Here is an 18,279-nt window from a genome sequence, read left to right on the forward strand (position 1 = left end):
AATATGATACAAAAGAAAAGTCTGTGCGTATTTTACACGACATATATATTTTCCAGATATTTAAATGCCCATAATTAATGGTGCATATAACACACGAAGGCGTATTATGCACGAATAAATAAGTCTTGTGTACACTGATCAATCGGAAGGGGTGCTAATTGGGATTGTTCAACAGCCAATATATTAGCAAATATCGCCGTGGGTGCTTACTAGAGCAGGGCGCTTATTACGTCGAATACGGTAATCCAGTCTGAACTGGACACCATTGAAACGAGCAAGATTTACACCATCACTGAAATTTGTCCCGCAATCAGCCCGGCAGCCCGATCCCAGTTTTAGTGGGTTCCTAAAAACACGAAGGGGCCGTGAAGATCTGGGGTAGAAGAGATTTTCAACAACTCATTCTTGTAATATAAGACGACTATGCGTGTCGTAAGAGGCGACTAACGGGATCGGGTGGTCAGGCTCGCTGACTTGGTTGATGCATGTCATCGTATCCCAATTGCGTGGATCGATGCTCATGATGTCAGTCACTGGGTTGTCTTGTTCAGATTCGATTATTCACACACCGCCGTCATATAGCTGCAATATTGCTGAGTGCAGGGTCCTAGGCCTGAGTTCCACACAAACAAATCTGCTTGCTGTCATGGAGCAAGACATCCAACAATGGTTCAGGCTCATCCCTTCAGACAGTTTTGAAACAAAGTTCTGTGAAGGATGAGTGAAAACAGTCAAGGTGACCTAAAATATGACCAGCTGTTATTGTCACCCAAGACTTTCTGTGAGAGTAATCCAACAGTTAAATCTCATGGCGAGTGTATATGATTACATATCCACCTGGTACACAAGGGAGTGATGAATGGTACAATCAATACCTTCAACATGTTGTATACAGATGACATAACATCAACATTCTCAAATATTGATTGTTTAATGGGGATTTAGGTAGTCATGTGCCATCAAAGCTGTGTGCAATATTTCTGCCCTTACAGAACAGAATGATCAAAAACAATGAGCTGGAACTCCATTTGTCCCTGATTGTCACTGATTAGCCAGCATTATTAAACTAAATGCCTATGGAAGGCAGAATGGAAAAACCTTTACTTGTCATCAATAGAAATTGTTCTCAATTTTTTTCTGAAATTCAGAGGTAAACTTTAAAAAATTACAAAGTAGACAAATTTTATGGGTAACAACCTCTTTATTTTACAGTATTGCGACGCCCTTGCTTGACAACGGTATAAGGATTTATACCTTAAACGTCACCACTACAGTAGAATAAAGAAGTTGTTATGCATAAATTGTGACTACTTTGTCACGTGTCAACTTCTAAGAAATGCTTATCAAACAATTTGAAACATTTTGCTGTAGACTTTATGACCAACAATGGTTTCAGAGAACGCCTCTAAAAATCCCTGAACATAATACATATAATACGTAATACATTATAACAGAGACATGTAAACATCAAGTCATTACCATGAGGCCGTAACTAGAAATCCCACTGCAGACTTTCAATAAACTATTTCTGCATGCTGTATTTCACACTGTTTTTGATAAACGTTACTAGGCAATTATATACCTCTTCTGCACAGCTATTTTTTGTAAAAATATCTGTAACATACACATGAAAATATGGACTGGCATGTTATTTTGGTCTTTGAAGGGGGCACTTACCATGATTACTCAGAGACTGGTCTGAAGTTGGTAGAGCAGGGTACTTATATTACCAGTAATACGGTAACTGGTACGTAGTGCATTTAAGCAACAGACACCATTCTCAAATATCTTCTGTTGTTTCAATCTCAGTTCTCCCATATATCATCAGCTAAAATTATTCCCATTGAAATTTCAATATGACTGCCACAGGAAACACTTAAAACCAATATGCAGCCAATTTTTACACTGTCTGATACTGGTGTAGACAAGATTCTTGTCCTAAAAGGCTCTGTGCACAAACATCCTGATCAGCAGTAAGTTGGTAGGTTTAAAGCATTCAACAATAGAACCATGTCCGATAATTTACATAGGTTGAAGGAACAAAATAGATTTGTTTTGATTTGATTTGTGCAGCTGGGATGAAAACAGACATAAACCAAATGAATGTGACAGGAGATCTGGAGAACTGGCTTCACAGACAAGGCCAGTATACAAGGTAAACAAATACTGTACAATAAGACCGATACTGTCATGTATAATAAAACTGATAAACAGATATTGTCATATGTAATAAGACTGATATTGTCATGTATCATAAGACTGATACTGTCATGTACAATAAGACTTATATTGCCATGTATGATTAGACTGATATTGTCATGTACAATAAGACTGATATTGTCATGTATAATAAGACCGATACTGTCATGTATAATAAGACTGATATTGTCATATGTAATAGGACTGATATTGTCATATGTAATAGGACTGATATTGTCATGTATAAGACTAATTTTTCATGAATGATGGATGAAAAAACCCAAAAAAAACCACACAATTGACAGTATTTTTAAAAACAGTGTGTATTCTTGCCACCTGGACAACACATTCTTCATACCAAAAATAAAAACGCATGCTATCACCAATGTTTTAAAACCAGGCTTCATTTCATCTTTCAGACTGATGTATTACAAGTTAACCCACGGGTCCCACACCCCTCCGTGATGCGAGGGGTTGCCACGGTCGTCCGAGGGCTTGTTGACAGGGGGAACCATGGTGTAGCTGTACTGCTCCAGACGGGTAAGCAGCTGGATCACAATGTCCTTCCTCTCGTCCGCGATGTTGTTGAACTCACACGGGTCGGACGGTATGTGAAACAAACACGGCGACTTCGTGGGGTCACAGTTTGTGCTGGCATTGGCAGGTTTAGGACCACAGTTAACTGTGACTGGAGAAAACTGGCTACGACGTGATTTACCGCTGTTTTGTTTTGGCAGATAACCGTGACTTGAGGTGTATTCACGAGGGAATCCGCCTTTCGTGTAGTTATCAACATGGAAATACAGGTTGTCTGAAGTCAGCTGCCATGGTGGATACCACCCATCCCAGTTCATTCCAACGTCACCAGTTAACAGTTTGTAGTCACCAACTCTCAATCCGCCAAAACGAGATCTCGGGTCTATATTATGCAGCATTTCAGTCCTAACGGGCTTCCCATTGGTCGACAGCATTTCCCATGAGTCAAAGCCATCAGGGTGTTTCAGTTTGCGGGGATCGCCCCCGGCTGCTCGGTACAGTGTGGGGAGCCAGTCGGTGACGTGGAGCATCTGCTCCGAAACGTAGCCAGACTTCTGTAGCAGGGGGCTGTGGACAACGCCCACCCCTCGCACTCCTCCCTCCCAAAGTGTGGCTTTCACCCCTCTGCATGAAAACAGAAAATTTATCATGAAAAGTTTGTTTGTTTGATGTTTAATGCTGCATCAGCAGCACTCTAGTTATATGATGGTGGTCTGTAAATAATGGTGGACCAGGCAATCCAGATTTTCCTTGAGATCAGTATTTTTGTTTTCAATGTTAGGAGCTTAAAAGAATTTCAACATAAACAGATGATCAATTATATAATGTTTAAATAAATAACAATAACATCTGTATTCTTTGAACACATAATACAGTCTTCATATAAGAGACTTAACATTTAAAGTAAACCCCTCAATTACATGCATACATTGAATAAATACATACATATTATTAATCGTAGTGAGTTGAGGTTTTTTCCCCTACAATGCAAGGCATGTGTAAATTGTTTTTAGTAAAGAAGGGTCTTTATTATATTTGTAGAAAAGATCCCTCCTTCCCTGAACATTAAATGGATGCTCCCTAGAATACCTTACTTTTGTTAAGGATAAGATGAAGTAGTACCAGGAGTCTATTGTCTGGGGTTACCTGAGAGGGAAGTTGCTGGCTGCGTTAAAGTCGAAGCCATTTGACGGGCCACCATTATCCGTGGTGAACACAATGATGGAGTTGTTGAGGAGACCAGAGTCTCCGAGAGCCTTCATCACCTCCCCTACGCCATCGTCCAGTGCAGATATCATGCCTAGTGGGAATACAATCATTATAACTCAGGGAAAAGTATTGGATCTTTGGTGACACCATCTTGGGTGACAGGGTTATGGATATCCCCTGTGGTTCTTGCAAGATTACAATTGTAAATAAACAATCTTAGATTTCTGTGTAAACAATAGGTATTAGTCCTGACTAGCCAAATATATTTGCGAAGTTTTACAATTTTTTTTGAAAGGTTTGGAATCAGAAACAAACCCAATGCTCAGCTGAAGGAAAAGAAGAACCATGCCAGAGACCAGACACACACGTAGGGATTATGGGTGATAACACAATGCCAGTGACCAGACACACGTAGGGATTATGGGTGATAACACCATGCCAGAGACAAGACACACACGTAGGGATTATGGGTGATAACACCATGCCAGAGACAAGACACACACGTAGGGTTTATGGGTGATAACACCATGCCAGAGACAAGACACACGTAGGGATTATGTGTGATAACACCATGCCAGAGACCAGACACACACGTCAGGATTATGGGTGATAACACCATGCCAGAGACCAGACACACACGTAGGGATTATGGGTGATAACACCATGCCAGAGACAAGACACACACGTAGGGTTTATGGGTGATAACACCATGCCAGAGACAAGACACACGTAGGGATTATGGGTGATAACACCATGCCAGAGACCAGACACACACGTAGGGATTATGGGTGATAACACCATGCCAGAGACCAGACACACACGTCAGGATTATGGGTGATAACACAATGCCAGAGACCAGACACACACGTAGGGTTTATGGGTGATAACACCATGCCAGAGACCAGACACACACGTAGGGATTATGGGTGATAACACCATGCCAGAGACCAGACACACACGTAGGGTTTATGGGTGATAACACCATGCCAGAGACCAGACACACACGTCGGGATTATGGGTGAAAACACCATGCCAGAGACCAGACACACACGTAAGGTTTATGGGTGACAACACTATGTCAATGACCAGACAACACACCCATGTAGATAGGGCAGCCAAAGTTTGCTCAGAGTTCCCCTGATGCCGCTTCCAATGTCCAGAGATCTTCACACAGAGAAGTATCAGCTAATCAGAGGGAGGGTCCAGAAGGTCCAGACCCTGCCCCCCAAATTTGTAGTATGCTGTAGGCAGTAAAATTGACTGAGAGAGGATTTTGATATTTTGGACCCCTCCCTTTTCAAAATGCTGGCTCCACCCTTGGAGAAGTATTGTATTGGAGTAAAAGATCAGGGCCCACTTGCACAAAACTATCTTAGCGCTAAGACTATTGTAAGCCTATGCTTAAGTATGGGAGTTACGATCATCTTAGGGCTAAGATCGCTTTTGGCAAGTGGGCCCTGGTTTTAATGAGATTGTTTACAGGTGGCACATGAAGGGGTCTTCAAACAGTGCTTCAACATAACTTGTTCCCACAATAACCCTACACAGGTGTAGTCAAGGCCCGATGTCTCTCACCTGCAAGTAGCCTCCTCCTGATGTTCTCAATGTGAGGGAACCTATCCACGTACTTCTTGGGCGCCTGGAGTGTGAAGGCGTTAGGGTTGCCGCTGTGGACTGCTTGATAAGGCAGGTACAGTAGAAGGGGCTGCAAGGGTAGAAACACACAAGTGATAACTGGTGTACAATATACCTTAACTGGGTTATATACAGTCGAACCTTGCTTATCTGGACACTTGTGTTTTCTCCAATATTGTCTGGATAAATGAGTTTCCAGACATCTGAAACACTTGTAAACTGACCAGAATTACCCTATCCAAAATTCTCCAGGCATAAACTGGAGCGTGTAAATGAAGTGGAGAATGAGGGAGGGATGATTAGGACGAGTTAGAGATATGTTAGGAAGGGGATAGATGTTTATCTCAACATCCCGAGTCAAAACGCTATTAAACCTCTTTTTTGACAACTACAATTCAGTTCTTCTATGGGTGAGGCGTTACTCCAGTGTAAGTGGCGTAATTGTTAGTTCAGCACCATGACAACACCACAAGCCTACATTCAGATATATCATGTGTATAACATGTAACACTTTAATAAAATGTTCTTCTTCTTCTTCTTCTTATTATTATTATTATGGGATGTTGTTATTATTATAAGTAGTAGTATTAGTAGTAGTATTCTACCTAACTAACACAATGATCACATGACATCTGCCACTTTTGATGTTGGCTGTCGGGTATCGAATCGTAAAACAAACATCGTTGCTGTCTGATGAGAAGGACACAATAGTGTGTATTTTGTACCATTTGTAATTGAAACTCTCTATCCAGATCTGGACTTCTAGATATCAGCAATACATGTAGTACTTATTTCATTTCAAACAAATACTGTACGGTAGATGAGGTTTCCGGTTATCTTAGTCCGGACATACCTCAGCTGGGTTGTGGTTGTGGATGATGCTGACTGCCTCCTGTGTGAAGATCTCCGTGGAGTAGTTCCCATACTGGTCGTGCAGAGCCTCCATGTTCCGGCGGAAGTCCAGCCCCCATTGTTTCTGAGAAGACATACAATAATAATTGAAATGGGTTCCTCTACCCATCCCCCCATCCCACCTGACCCAATACTGCCCATGTGGCACATGACTTGGTCCTACACAACCCCATGCTGCCACCTAGAGACAATGTGACCCACCATGTTTGCCTCAGCCGTGTGGTCGAAGTAGTCCTCCGCACCAAGCCAGTAACCAAGATGGGACTCAAAGCCGCGGTACGTGGGGGTGTACTCCTTCGCAAAGAAGCCCAGGTGCCACTAGAAGTACAGGAGAAAACATTAACTACACAACAGGACGTAAATCCAGAGCGTGCATAAATTCATTAAACTATGATATCAACATGGACACAATATTCAAATACCAGTACAAATATTTACAAAAGAACAGACATTCATAACAGAAATAATTATTTTTTATTGATAAATTAATATTTGTCTAATGAGGTTTACAACATAATTCTCAAAGTTTACATTAAATAATATTGCAGATGCTTTACTAGGTATGGCCCTTAGTGACTATCCATGATAACTACATAAGGTCGCTACATGTCTGAAGATGCTTTACCAGGTATGGGCCTTCGTAACTATCCGTGATAACTACAGAAGGTCGCTACATGTCTTCAGATGCTTTACCAGGTATGTGGCTTAGTGACTATCCGTGATAACTACATAAGATCGCTACATGTCTGCAGATGCTTTACCAGGTATTGGCCTTAGTGACTATCATTGATAATTACATAAGGTTGTTACATGTCTTCAGATGCTTTACCAGGTATGGGCCTTAGTGACTATCCCTGATAACTACATAAGGTCGCTACATGTCTGCAGAATCTTTACCAGGTATGGGCCTTAGTGACTATCCCTGATAACTACATAAGGTCGCTACATGTCTGCAGATGCTTTACCAGGTATGGGCCTTAGTGTCTATCCGTGATAACCACATAAGGTCGCTACATATCTGCAGGTGCTTTACCAGGTATGGGCCTTAGTGACTATCCGTGATAACTACATAAGGTCGCTACATGTCTGGAGATGCTTTACCAGGCATGGGCCTTAGTGACTATCCGTGATAACTACATAAGATCGCTACATGTCTGCAGATGCTTTACCAGATATGGGCCTTAGTGACTATCCGTGATAACTACATAAGGTCGCTACATGTCTGCAGATGCTTTACCAGGTATTGGCCTTAGTGACTATCTGTGATTATTACATAAAGTCGCTACATGTCTTCAGATGCTTTACCAGGTATCGGCCTTAGTGACTATCCGTGATAACTACATAAGGTCGCTACATGTCTGCAGAATCTTTACCAGGTATGGGCCTTAGTGACTATCCCTGATAACTACATAAGGTCGCTACATGTCTTCAGATGCTTTACCAGGTATGGGCCTTAGTGACTATCCGTGATAACTACATAAGGTCGCTACATGTCTGCAGATGCTTTAACAGGTATTGGCCTTAGTGACTATCTGTGATAATTACATAAGGTCGCTACATGTCTTCAGATGCTTTACCAGGTATGGGCCTTAGTGACTATCCCTGATAACTACATAAGGTCGCTACATGTCTGCAGAATCTTTACCAGGTATGGGCCTTAGTGACTATCCGTGATAACTACATAAGGTCGCTACATGTCTGGAGATGCTTTACCAGGTATGGGCCTTAGTGACTATCCGTGATAACTACATAAGGTCGCTACATGTCTGCAGATACTTTACCAGGTATGGGCCTTAGTGACTATCTGTGATAACCACATAAGGTCGCTACATGTCTTCAGATGCTTTACCAGGTATGTGCCTTAGTGACTATCCGTGATAACTACATAAGATCACTACATGTCTGCAGATGCTTTACCAGGTATGGGCCTTAGTGACTATCAGTGATAACTACATAAGGTCGCTACATGTCTGCAGAATCTTTACCAGGTATGGGCCTTAGTGACTATCCCTGATAACTACATAAGGTCGCTACATGTCTGAAGATGCTTTACCAGGTATGGGCCTTAGTGTCTATCCGTGATAACCACATAAGGTCGCTACATATCTGCAGGTGCTTTACCAGGTATGGGCCTTAGTGACTATCAGTGATAACTACATAAGGTCGCTACATGTCTGCAGATGCTCTACCAGGTATGGGTCTTAGTGACTATCTGTGATAACCACATAAGGTCGCTACATGTCTGGAGATGCTTAACCAGGCATGGGCCTTAGTGACTATCCGTGATAACTACATAAGATCGCTACATGTCTGCAGATGCTTTACCAGATATGGGCCTTAGTGACTATCCGTGATAACTACATAAGGTCGCTACATGTCTGCAGATGCTTTACCAGGTATTGGCCTTAGTGACTATCTGTGATAATTACATAAGGTCGCTACATGTCTTCAGATGCTTTACCAGGTATGGGCCTTAGTGACTATCCGTGATAACTACATAAGGTCGCTACATGTCTGCAGAATCTTTACCAGGTATGGGCCTTAGTGACTATCCGTGATAACTACATAAGGTCGCTACATGTCTGGAGATGCTTTACCAGGTTTGGGCCTTAGTGACTATCCGTGATAACTACATAAGGTCGCTACATGTCTGCAGATGCTTTACCAGGTATCGGCCTTAGTGACTATCCGTGATAACTACATAAGGTCGCTACATGTCTGCAGAATCTTTACCAGGTATGGGCCTTTGTGACTATCCGTGATAACTACATAAGGTCGCTACATGTCTGGAGATGCTTTACCAGGTATGGGCCTTAGTGACTATCCGTGATAACTACATAAGGTCGCTACATGTCTGCAGATGCTTTAACAGGTATTGGCCTTAGTGACTATCTGTGATAATTACATAAGGTCGCTACATGTCTTCAGATGCTTTACCAGGTATTGGCCTTAGTGACTATCCGTGATAACTACATAAGGTCGCTACATGTCTGCAGATGCTTTACCAGGTATGGGCCTTAGTGACTATCTGTGATAACCACATAAGGTCGCTACATGTCTTCAGATGCTTTACCAGGTATGTGCCTTAGTGACTATCCGTGATAACTACATAAGATCGCTACATGTCTGCAGATGCTTTACCAGGTATGGGCCTTAGTGACTATCCGTGATAACTACATAAGGTCGCTACATGTCTTCAGATGCTTTACCAGGTATGGGCCTTAGTGACTATCCCTGATAACTACATAAGGTCGCTACATGTCTGCAGAATCTTTACCAGGTATGGGCCTTAGTGACTATCCGTGATAACTACATAAGGTCGCTACATGTCTTCAGATGCTTTACCAGGTATGGGCCTTAGTGTCTATCCGTGATAACCACATGAGGTCGCTACATATCTGCAGGTGCTTTACCAGGTATGGGCCTTAGTGACTATCCGTGATAACTACATAAGGTCGCTACATGTCTGGAGATGCTTAACCAGGCATGGGCCTTAGTGACTATCCGTGATAACTACATAAGATCGCTACATGTCTGCAGATGCTTTACCAGATATGGGCCTTAGTGACTATCCGTGATAACCACATAAGGTCGCTACATGTCTGCAGATGCTTTACCAGGTATTGGCCTTAGTGACTATCTGTGATAATTACATAAGGTCGCTACATGTCTTCAGATGCTTTACCAGGTATGGGCCTTAGTGACTATCCGTGATAACTACATAAGGTCGCTACATGTCTGCAGAATCTTTACCAGGTATGGGCCTTAGTGACTATCCGTGATAACTACATAAGGTCGCTACATGTCTGGAGATGCTTTACCAGGTATGGGACTTAGTGACTATCCCTGATAACTACATAAGGTCGCTACATGTCTGCAGATGCTTTACCAGGTATGGGCCTTAGTGACTATCTGTGATAACCACGTAAGGTCGCTACATGTCTGGAGAGCTTTACCAGGCATGGGCCTTAGTGACTATCCGTGATAACTACATAAGATCGCTACATGTCTGCAGATGCTTTACCAGGTATGGGCCTTAGTGACTATCTGTGATAACTACATAAGGTCGCTACATGTCTGGAGATGCTTTACCAGGTATTGGCCTTAGTGACTATCCGTGATAACCACATAAGGTAGCTTCATGTCTTCAGATGCTTTACCAGGTATGGGCCTTAGTGACTATCCGTGATAACTACATAAGGTCGCTACATGTCTGCAGAATCTTTACCAGGTATGGGCCTTAGTGACTATCCGTGATAACTACATAAGGTCGCTACATGTCTGGAGATGCTTTACCAGGTTTGGGCCTTAGTGACTATCCGTGATAACTACATAAGGTCGCTACATGTCTGCAGATGCTTTACCAGGTATCGGCCTTAGTGACTATCCGTGATAACTACATAAGGTCGCTACATGTCTGCAGAATCTTTACCAGGTATGGGCCTTTGTGACTATCCGTGATAACTACATAAGGTCGCTACATGTCTGGAGATGCTTTACCAGGTATGGGCCTTAGTGACTATCCGTGATAACTACATAAGGTCGCTACATGTCTGCAGATGCTTTAACAGGTATTGGCCTTAGTGACTATCTGTGATAATTACATAAGGTCGCTACATGTCTTCAGATGCTTTACCAGGTATTGGCCTTAGTGACTATCCGTGATAACTACATAAGGTCGCTACATGTCTGCAGATGCTTTACCAGGTATGGGCCTTAGTGACTATCTGTGATAACCACATAAGGTCGCTACATGTCTTCAGATGCTTTACCAGGTATGTGCCTTAGTGACTATCCGTGATAACTACATAAGATCGCTACATGTCTGCAGATGCTTTACCAGGTATGGGCCTTAGTGACTATCCGTGATAACTACATAAGGTCGCTACATGTCTTCAGATGCTTTACCAGGTATGGGCCTTAGTGACTATCCCTGATAACTACATAAGGTCGCTACATGTCTGCAGAATCTTTACCAGGTATGGGCCTTAGTGACTATCCGTGATAACTACATAAGGTCGCTACATGTCTTCAGATGCTTTACCAGGTATGGGCCTTAGTGTCTATCCGTGATAACCACATGAGGTCGCTACATATCTGCAGGTGCTTTACCAGGTATGGGCCTTAGTGACTATCCGTGATAACTACATAAGGTCGCTACATGTCTGGAGATGCTTAACCAGGCATGGGCCTTAGTGACTATCCGTGATAACTACATAAGATCGCTACATGTCTGCAGATGCTTTACCAGATATGGGCCTTAGTGACTATCCGTGATAACTACATAAGGTCGCTACATGTCTGCAGATGCTTTACCAGGTATTGGCCTTAGTGACTATCTGTGATAATTACATAAGGTCGCTACATGTCTTCAGATGCTTTACCAGGTATGGGCCTTAGTGACTATCCGTGATAACTACATAAGGTCGCTACATGTCTGCAGAATCTTTACCAGGTATGGGCCTTAGTGACTATCCGTGATAACTACATAAGGTCGCTACATGTCTGGAGATGCTTTACCAGGTATGGGACTTAGTGACTATCCCTGATAACTACATAAGGTCGCTACATGTCTGCAGATGCTTTACCAGGTATGGGCCTTAGTGACTATCTGTGATAACCACGTAAGGTCGCTACATGTCTGGAGAGCTTTACCAGGCATGGGCCTTAGTGACTATCCGTGATAACTACATAAGATCGCTACATGTCTGCAGATGCTTTACCAGGTATGGGCCTTAGTGACTATCTGTGATAACTACATAAGGTCGCTACATGTCTGGAGATGCTTTACCAGGTATTGGCCTTAGTGACTATCCGTGATAACCACATAAGGTAGCTTCATGTCTTCAGATGCTTTACCAGGTATGGGCCTTAGAGACTATCCGTGATAACTACATAAGATCGCTACATATCTGCAGAATCTTTACCAGGTATGGGCCTTAGTGACTATCCCTGATAACTACATAAGGTCGCTACATGTCTGCAGATGCTTTACCAGGTATGGGCCTTAGTGTCTATCCGTGATAACCACATAAGGTCGCTACATATCTGCAGGTGCTTTACCAGGTATGGGCCTTAGTGACTATCCGTGATAACTACATAAGGTCGCTACATGTCTGCAGATGCTCTACCAGGTATGGGCCTTAGTGACTATCCGTGATAATTACATAAGGTCGCTACATGTCTGGAGATGCTTTACCAGGCATGGGCCTTAGTGACTATCCGTGATAACTACATCAGATCGCTACATGTCTGCAGATGCTTTACCAGGTATGGGCCTTAGTGACTATCCATGATAACTACATAAGGTCGCTACATGTCTGCAGAGCTTTACCAGGTATGGGCCTTAGTGACTATCCATGATAACTACATAAGGTCGCTACATGTCTGCAGATGCTTTACCAGGTATGGGCCTTAGTGACTATCCATGATAACTACATAGAGACACAACGTGTGTGGCTGTACGACTACAGACAGGAACTCCAAGTACATGCCGATTGTGTGTGATCATTCTGACCTATCAGAGATGGAAACAATGATCTACAGAGTGAAGAGTCTGGTGAGGAACAGACACAACAAGAAACAGAATATTTTGTCACAAGTATGTTGTGCGACAGCACTCTTCCATCAGCACCTGTCATGTTAAAGCGTGGAGCGTGGAGGTGGTACTGAACTGTGCTCAGACGTACATTCTGGTGAGAGAAACATCTTGTTAAACTCCAAGTACAAAGTGTATTAATGAATGTCTACCTTGCCAACGATGTGTCGTCTGTATCCAAGCTCCTGAAAGTACTGAGGCATGATGGTCTCATTGAGGGGAAGTCCGTATGGTGAATCTCCGACTATCACGCCGTTTTGCATACCTGAAACATAGGACATATGCGTGGGGCTAATTGTCTCACTTAACCATGGTACATAGATGACTTAACTGCAGATGTCTCACCTCTGAATAAGGTCAGTCTCCGCTGTGTGTATGAGGCATCAGTCTCACCTGTGTGTGTGGGGTGTCTATATCACCTGTTTGTATGGGGTGTCTGTCTCACCTGTGTGTATAATGTCTGTATCACCTGTGTGTATTGGGTGTCTGTCTCACCTGTGTGTATAATGTCTGTCTCACCTGTGTGTATGGGGCGTCTGTCTCACCTGTGTGTATTTGGTGTCTGTCTCACCTGTGTGTGTTGTCTGTCTTACCTGTGTATGTGGTGCTTTTCTCACCTGTGTATGTTGTCTGTCTCACCTTTGTGTATGTTGTCTGTCTCACCTGTGTGTATGGGGTGTCTGTCTCACCTGTGTGTATAATGTCTGTATCACCTGTGTGTATGGGGCGTCTGTCTCACCTGTGTGTATAATGTCTGTATCACCTGTGTGTATGGGGTGTCTGTCTCACCTGTGTGTATAATGTCTGTATCACCTGTGTGTATGGGGTGTCTGTCTCACCTGTGTGTATGGGGTGTGTGTCTCACCTGTGTGTATAATGTCTGTATCACCTGTGTGTATGGGGTGTTTGTCTCAACTGTGTGTATGAGGTGTCTGTATCACTTGTGTGTATGGGGTGTCTGTCTCACCTGTGTGTATGGTGTCTGTCTCACCTGTGTGTTAGGGGTGTCTGTATCACCTGTGTGTATGGGGTGTCTGTCTCACCTGTGTGTATGGGGTGTCTGCCGGTCATGAGCGCGCTTCTAGTTGGTGTACATATTGGAGACACATAGTAGTTGTTGAGAATGATGCCGTTGTAGGCAAGGCTGTCGATGTTGGGGGTGGCTATCTGATCAGACCCATGGAAGCTGACATCGTTGTAACCCTGTAAACATCAATAACAGACTCTGTTACCCCGTCTCTAAAAAATTCGTACAAAATGAACATGATTATCTCTAGCGTCACACGCGTCACACGCGTCACACGCGTCAGTATTAATAGCAATTCAAAGACAGAATACTTTGAATGTTTGCTAGTATTGAGCTCTGGAGGGTGTTTTCTGGACAACTTTTCACCATATTTCACCTGGAGTTATTCCAGTAAAGCCAACGTAATACATTGTGCACCTCGGCATGCATGCATTTATCAAATACACGGTGGAACAAGCTGATTAAACTCGGAATGTTTTACAAATTGCAGCACCATCTGGCGTCCTTTATTGTCAACGTCCTTTCATGCCCACTGACGTTCTATATTGTCAACGTCCGTTTGTGTTCACTGACGTTCTTTCGTACGCATTGTTCTTTCTTTTCTTATGACGTCTTTTCGTAATATTACACTATTAATATTGCAGACTTTCGACCTTTATTTCTTCTTTGTATTTTTTAAACCGGCGTCTCATTGTTTTGTATTTTGACCTTTTTTTGTAACATTTAGGTCTTTATTCGTAATATTTCACCTTTATTGCGTATTTTTGTCCTTTTTTCAATTTTGTATTTTTTGACCGAATGGCCGGCAATACTAATGCATTGAATATGGTAAACTAAACATGCCAGAATTACCAGATCATCTGCTACAATGAGGATGATGTGTGGACGTGTCGCCGCCGTCGCCGCCGTGCACAGCGAGGCCATCAGCAGGAGGAAGGAGAGGAGGTGATCCATGGCGACAGCGTGTCACTGCTGTAACCTGCAACACATGGGGGAACGTCAACACATATCAGAACAGCAACGTCCGAGGCAGAAGAACAGCAACATCCATGTCCGAAGAACAGCAACATCCATGTCCGAAGAACAGCAACATCCATGTCCGAAGAACAGCAACATCCATGTCCGAAGAACAGCAACGTCCATGTCCAAAGAACAGCAACGTCCATGTCCGAAGAACAGCAACGTCCATGTCCGAAGAACAGCAACATCCATGTCCGAAGAACAGCAACATCCATGTCAGAAGAACAGCAACATCCGAGGCAGATGAACAGCAACGTCCATGTCCGAAGAACAGCAACGTCCATGTCCGAAGAACAGCAACATCCATGTCGGAAGAACAGCAACATCCGAGGCAGATGAACAGCAACGTCCATGTCCGAAGAACAGCAACATCCGAGGCAGATGAACATGACATAAAATATGACATAAAGTGAAACGAGTGATACATGTTGATCAAACACCACTTTAATTTGTTATTTGGTAACTCCAAATGTATCATTAGGTGCATCGGGAGTAGTGCACTTTACCGGGCGCACTTTTTCAGATCCAATTAGCGGTGTGGGTGCTCGAACACGCTTCGCCGGCTCAACGTTAATTAGCCGACGCTCTACCACTGGACCACAGGCGCTATCACATGTAATCAGTGCTCGTTTAACAGGTCATTAGAATCCCCATTGACATGCATGCGTAATTCAGTAAACAATGAATTGCGCATGCGTGTGACATCACTGCCCGCTCTCCCATTCATCTTTTCTTGAAACCACACCCGCAATTGTTTATGTCAACATGACCAACCAATGGGATTAACTGGATTAACGCTTGAAGAGGTAAGAATTTATGGCTAACCCTTGCCCAAAGCAAGCTGACCCTAATGACCGAAAAGGGGTTTTGTATCGTAAAGACGTGTAAGTTTCCCTAAGACCTAGAACGGGTGTTGGATCGTAAAGTTGTGTAAGTTTCCCTAAGACCTAGAACGGGTGTTTGATCGTAAAGATGTGTAAGTTTCCCTAAGACCGAGAACGGGTGTTTGATTGTAAAGATGTGTAAGTTTCCCTAAGACCGAAAACGGGTGTTTGATCGTGAAGCGAGAGTCACCAAAGCGTGAGGCACGGTAACGGTATAACGAGACAGCGGTGGCACTATAGCGCGGTAATTGAGCGGATGGTAGAGCTCGGGCTGCGCCCGGTAAACTGCATTGTTGCCGGTGCATCATATCTGTCGAGCAGTTTATGATTAACTCAGTTAACATCTAGAGCATGGCGCACAGCCCCCTATCTTTTATAGAGATGTATGTACAAAGCCCTGGAGTGATCAGACTCCAAGAAACATACTTGCTTTATTAGTCAATCACGTAGCAATAAACCTACCGACACCGTGTTGACGGCTGCATGAATCATTAACACCAGCTGGTGTTCTCTAGCACGTGCAGCGTCTGTCATTTGTTTACTAACATCAAGGGGCAGATAACTCTCAATTCATGTAACTTCAAACCAGTGGAAGTGGACATAAAATCGATTAGTTGAAGTTCAGTTTTCGGGTTCAAATTCATCGAAACTGTAACATGCGAAAAGCAAATGCATTTCAGATCTACCTTTTATGACACACTGATATAAAGTTTGAGTGCATTTTTTTCTTTTAAAGTAGGAAAATTAGATATTCACACACGACAAAGATATTGTATTATTTCCGCATGATAATATTAGCATGTGACACCTAATATACATATATTTAAATGCAGTTTTATCACGAGCTATGACATCATGAGCGCACATGGTGTTCATGAATAATAAGATTTTGTCATTTGTCGAATCCCGACATTACTTACCCTGTGTTGCACAGACCAGGAAGACGAACAATGGTGTTGTAAGCTCACGCGCTGGTGACTGTCTCTTGATAACAATCGACCCCTGCAGTAAACATATCGAGTCGATAACCAGCTGTATAACGAGGATCGCGTGACGACAAGTAGGCGATCACGGGACCGTTATGTTTCAGGGCTGTCACGCTCCTAGCCTATTGTTGCAAGGATGTAATGATGAACCTCATGCACATGTGTATTTGTGTTTGTAAGCAATGGGTTTAGAATATTGTTTTTATGTCATTATGCTTTTCTGTTTGTGTACTTCTTGTTAGTTGTTGTTAATTACCAGCTCTCTAAACAAATGGTATGGTTATAATTAAGAAATAAACGACTCGTGGTCGTAGTTTCTCGCATAATAAAACACTGCAGGGAGAATAAAGCATGGTGGGCACAACCCCGAGTGGTTTATTATCCCAACAGTGTTATATTGTATGATAAACAACGACCACGAGTCGTTTATTTTTTATGTGCTATTTCAGCATTAAGTACAGCCTCTTTAAGGATGTTAATAAAATGTACAAGCTTTAATAATATTTACCCGTTTTTGAATAATGATGACTCCCTGAATACAATTCGACCTCAGCTGTGTCGGACAAGTACATTTTATGAACGGGGGGATTAAGTTTGGTATTTCCCGCATATTCTCACAATTTTCACGTCGATTATCTGTACCTTTAATCCAAATACCGATCGTCATATCTCTTCCAATTTTGGATGCCATCGTTCGGGCATTGTGTTTATCTTCGTTGCCCAGCTACATCAATGGAGAACAACTCGTCCAATTTACGACTTCATCAAGTTGCGAGGGCATGTTCGAAACTCCAGAAATGACGTCATGATAGAACAATGTTTTATCGTGAAATAAACCACGTTTTGCTCTTTATTGTTCTTTGCGATATATCGTGCAGCTATCTTATATATGGTTAGATCAAAGACGTATATACAATATCTATATACGTCTTTGGTTAGATATACTAGTACTTTATATCCTACCCAGTATTGATGTATATGGCTTTGTATTCCACTCAGTATTGGTGTATAGGACATGCAGGTGGTTATATATGCTTTGTATTCCACTCAGTATTTGTGTTTAGGGCATGCATACAGGTGGTTATATATGCTTTGTATTCCACTCAGTATTGGTGTTTAGGGCATGCATACAGGTGGTTATATATGCTTTGTATTCCACTCAGTATTGGTGTTTAGGGCATGCATACAGGTGGTTAGACATACTTTATACCCTACCCAGTATTGATGTATAGGACATGCAGGTGGTTATATATGCTTTGTATTCCACTCAGT

General features: G+C 42.7%; 1 protein-coding gene across 2 annotated transcripts; it reads right to left on the bottom strand.

Annotated features, from left to right (window-relative positions):
* Window positions 1-912: 912 nt before the first annotated feature.
* Window positions 913-17,096, bottom strand: LOC124113120 (arylsulfatase B-like). 2 transcript variants are annotated; one of them, XM_046473360.2, is made up of 9 exons: window positions 16,942-17,096; window positions 14,970-15,096; window positions 14,134-14,293; window positions 13,243-13,355; window positions 6,694-6,810; window positions 6,434-6,556; window positions 5,521-5,650; window positions 3,883-4,036; window positions 913-3,360 (listed from the first exon to the last, which is right to left on the bottom strand). In XM_046473360.2, exons 2-9 carry the CDS (start codon window positions 15,069-15,071, stop codon window positions 2,628-2,630), a joined length of 1,632 nt encoding a protein of 543 aa, XP_046329316.2. In that variant the 5' UTR covers window positions 15,072-15,096; window positions 16,942-17,096; the 3' UTR covers window positions 913-2,627. The 2 variants fall into 2 exon arrangements, with proteins under 2 accessions (XP_046329316.2, XP_046329324.2); XM_046473368.2 differs by lacking the exon at window positions 16,942-17,096 and adding an exon at window positions 16,484-16,670.
* Between the last annotated feature and the right edge of the window lie 1,183 nt (window positions 17,097-18,279).

This window comes from Haliotis rufescens, unplaced genomic scaffold (genome assembly GCF_023055435.1).
Source record: "Haliotis rufescens isolate VD_foot unplaced genomic scaffold, xgHalRufe1.0.p SCAF_4, whole genome shotgun sequence".
NCBI lineage: Eukaryota > Metazoa > Mollusca > Gastropoda > Lepetellida > Haliotidae > Haliotis > Haliotis rufescens.

Coding starts and splice junctions, on each gene's coding strand:
- LOC124113120 (XM_046473360.2), bottom strand. CDS start 15,071: ATGGATCACCTCCTCTCCTTCCTCCTGCTGATGGCCTCGCTGTGCACG. Junction 14,294..14,969: donor TCATTGTAGCAGATGATCTG/GTAATTCTGGCA, acceptor TGATGTTTACAG/GGTTACAACGATGTCAGCTT. Junction 13,356..14,133: donor CAGACACCCCATACACACAG/GTGAGACAGACA, acceptor CCTATGTTTCAG/GTATGCAAAACGGCGTGATA.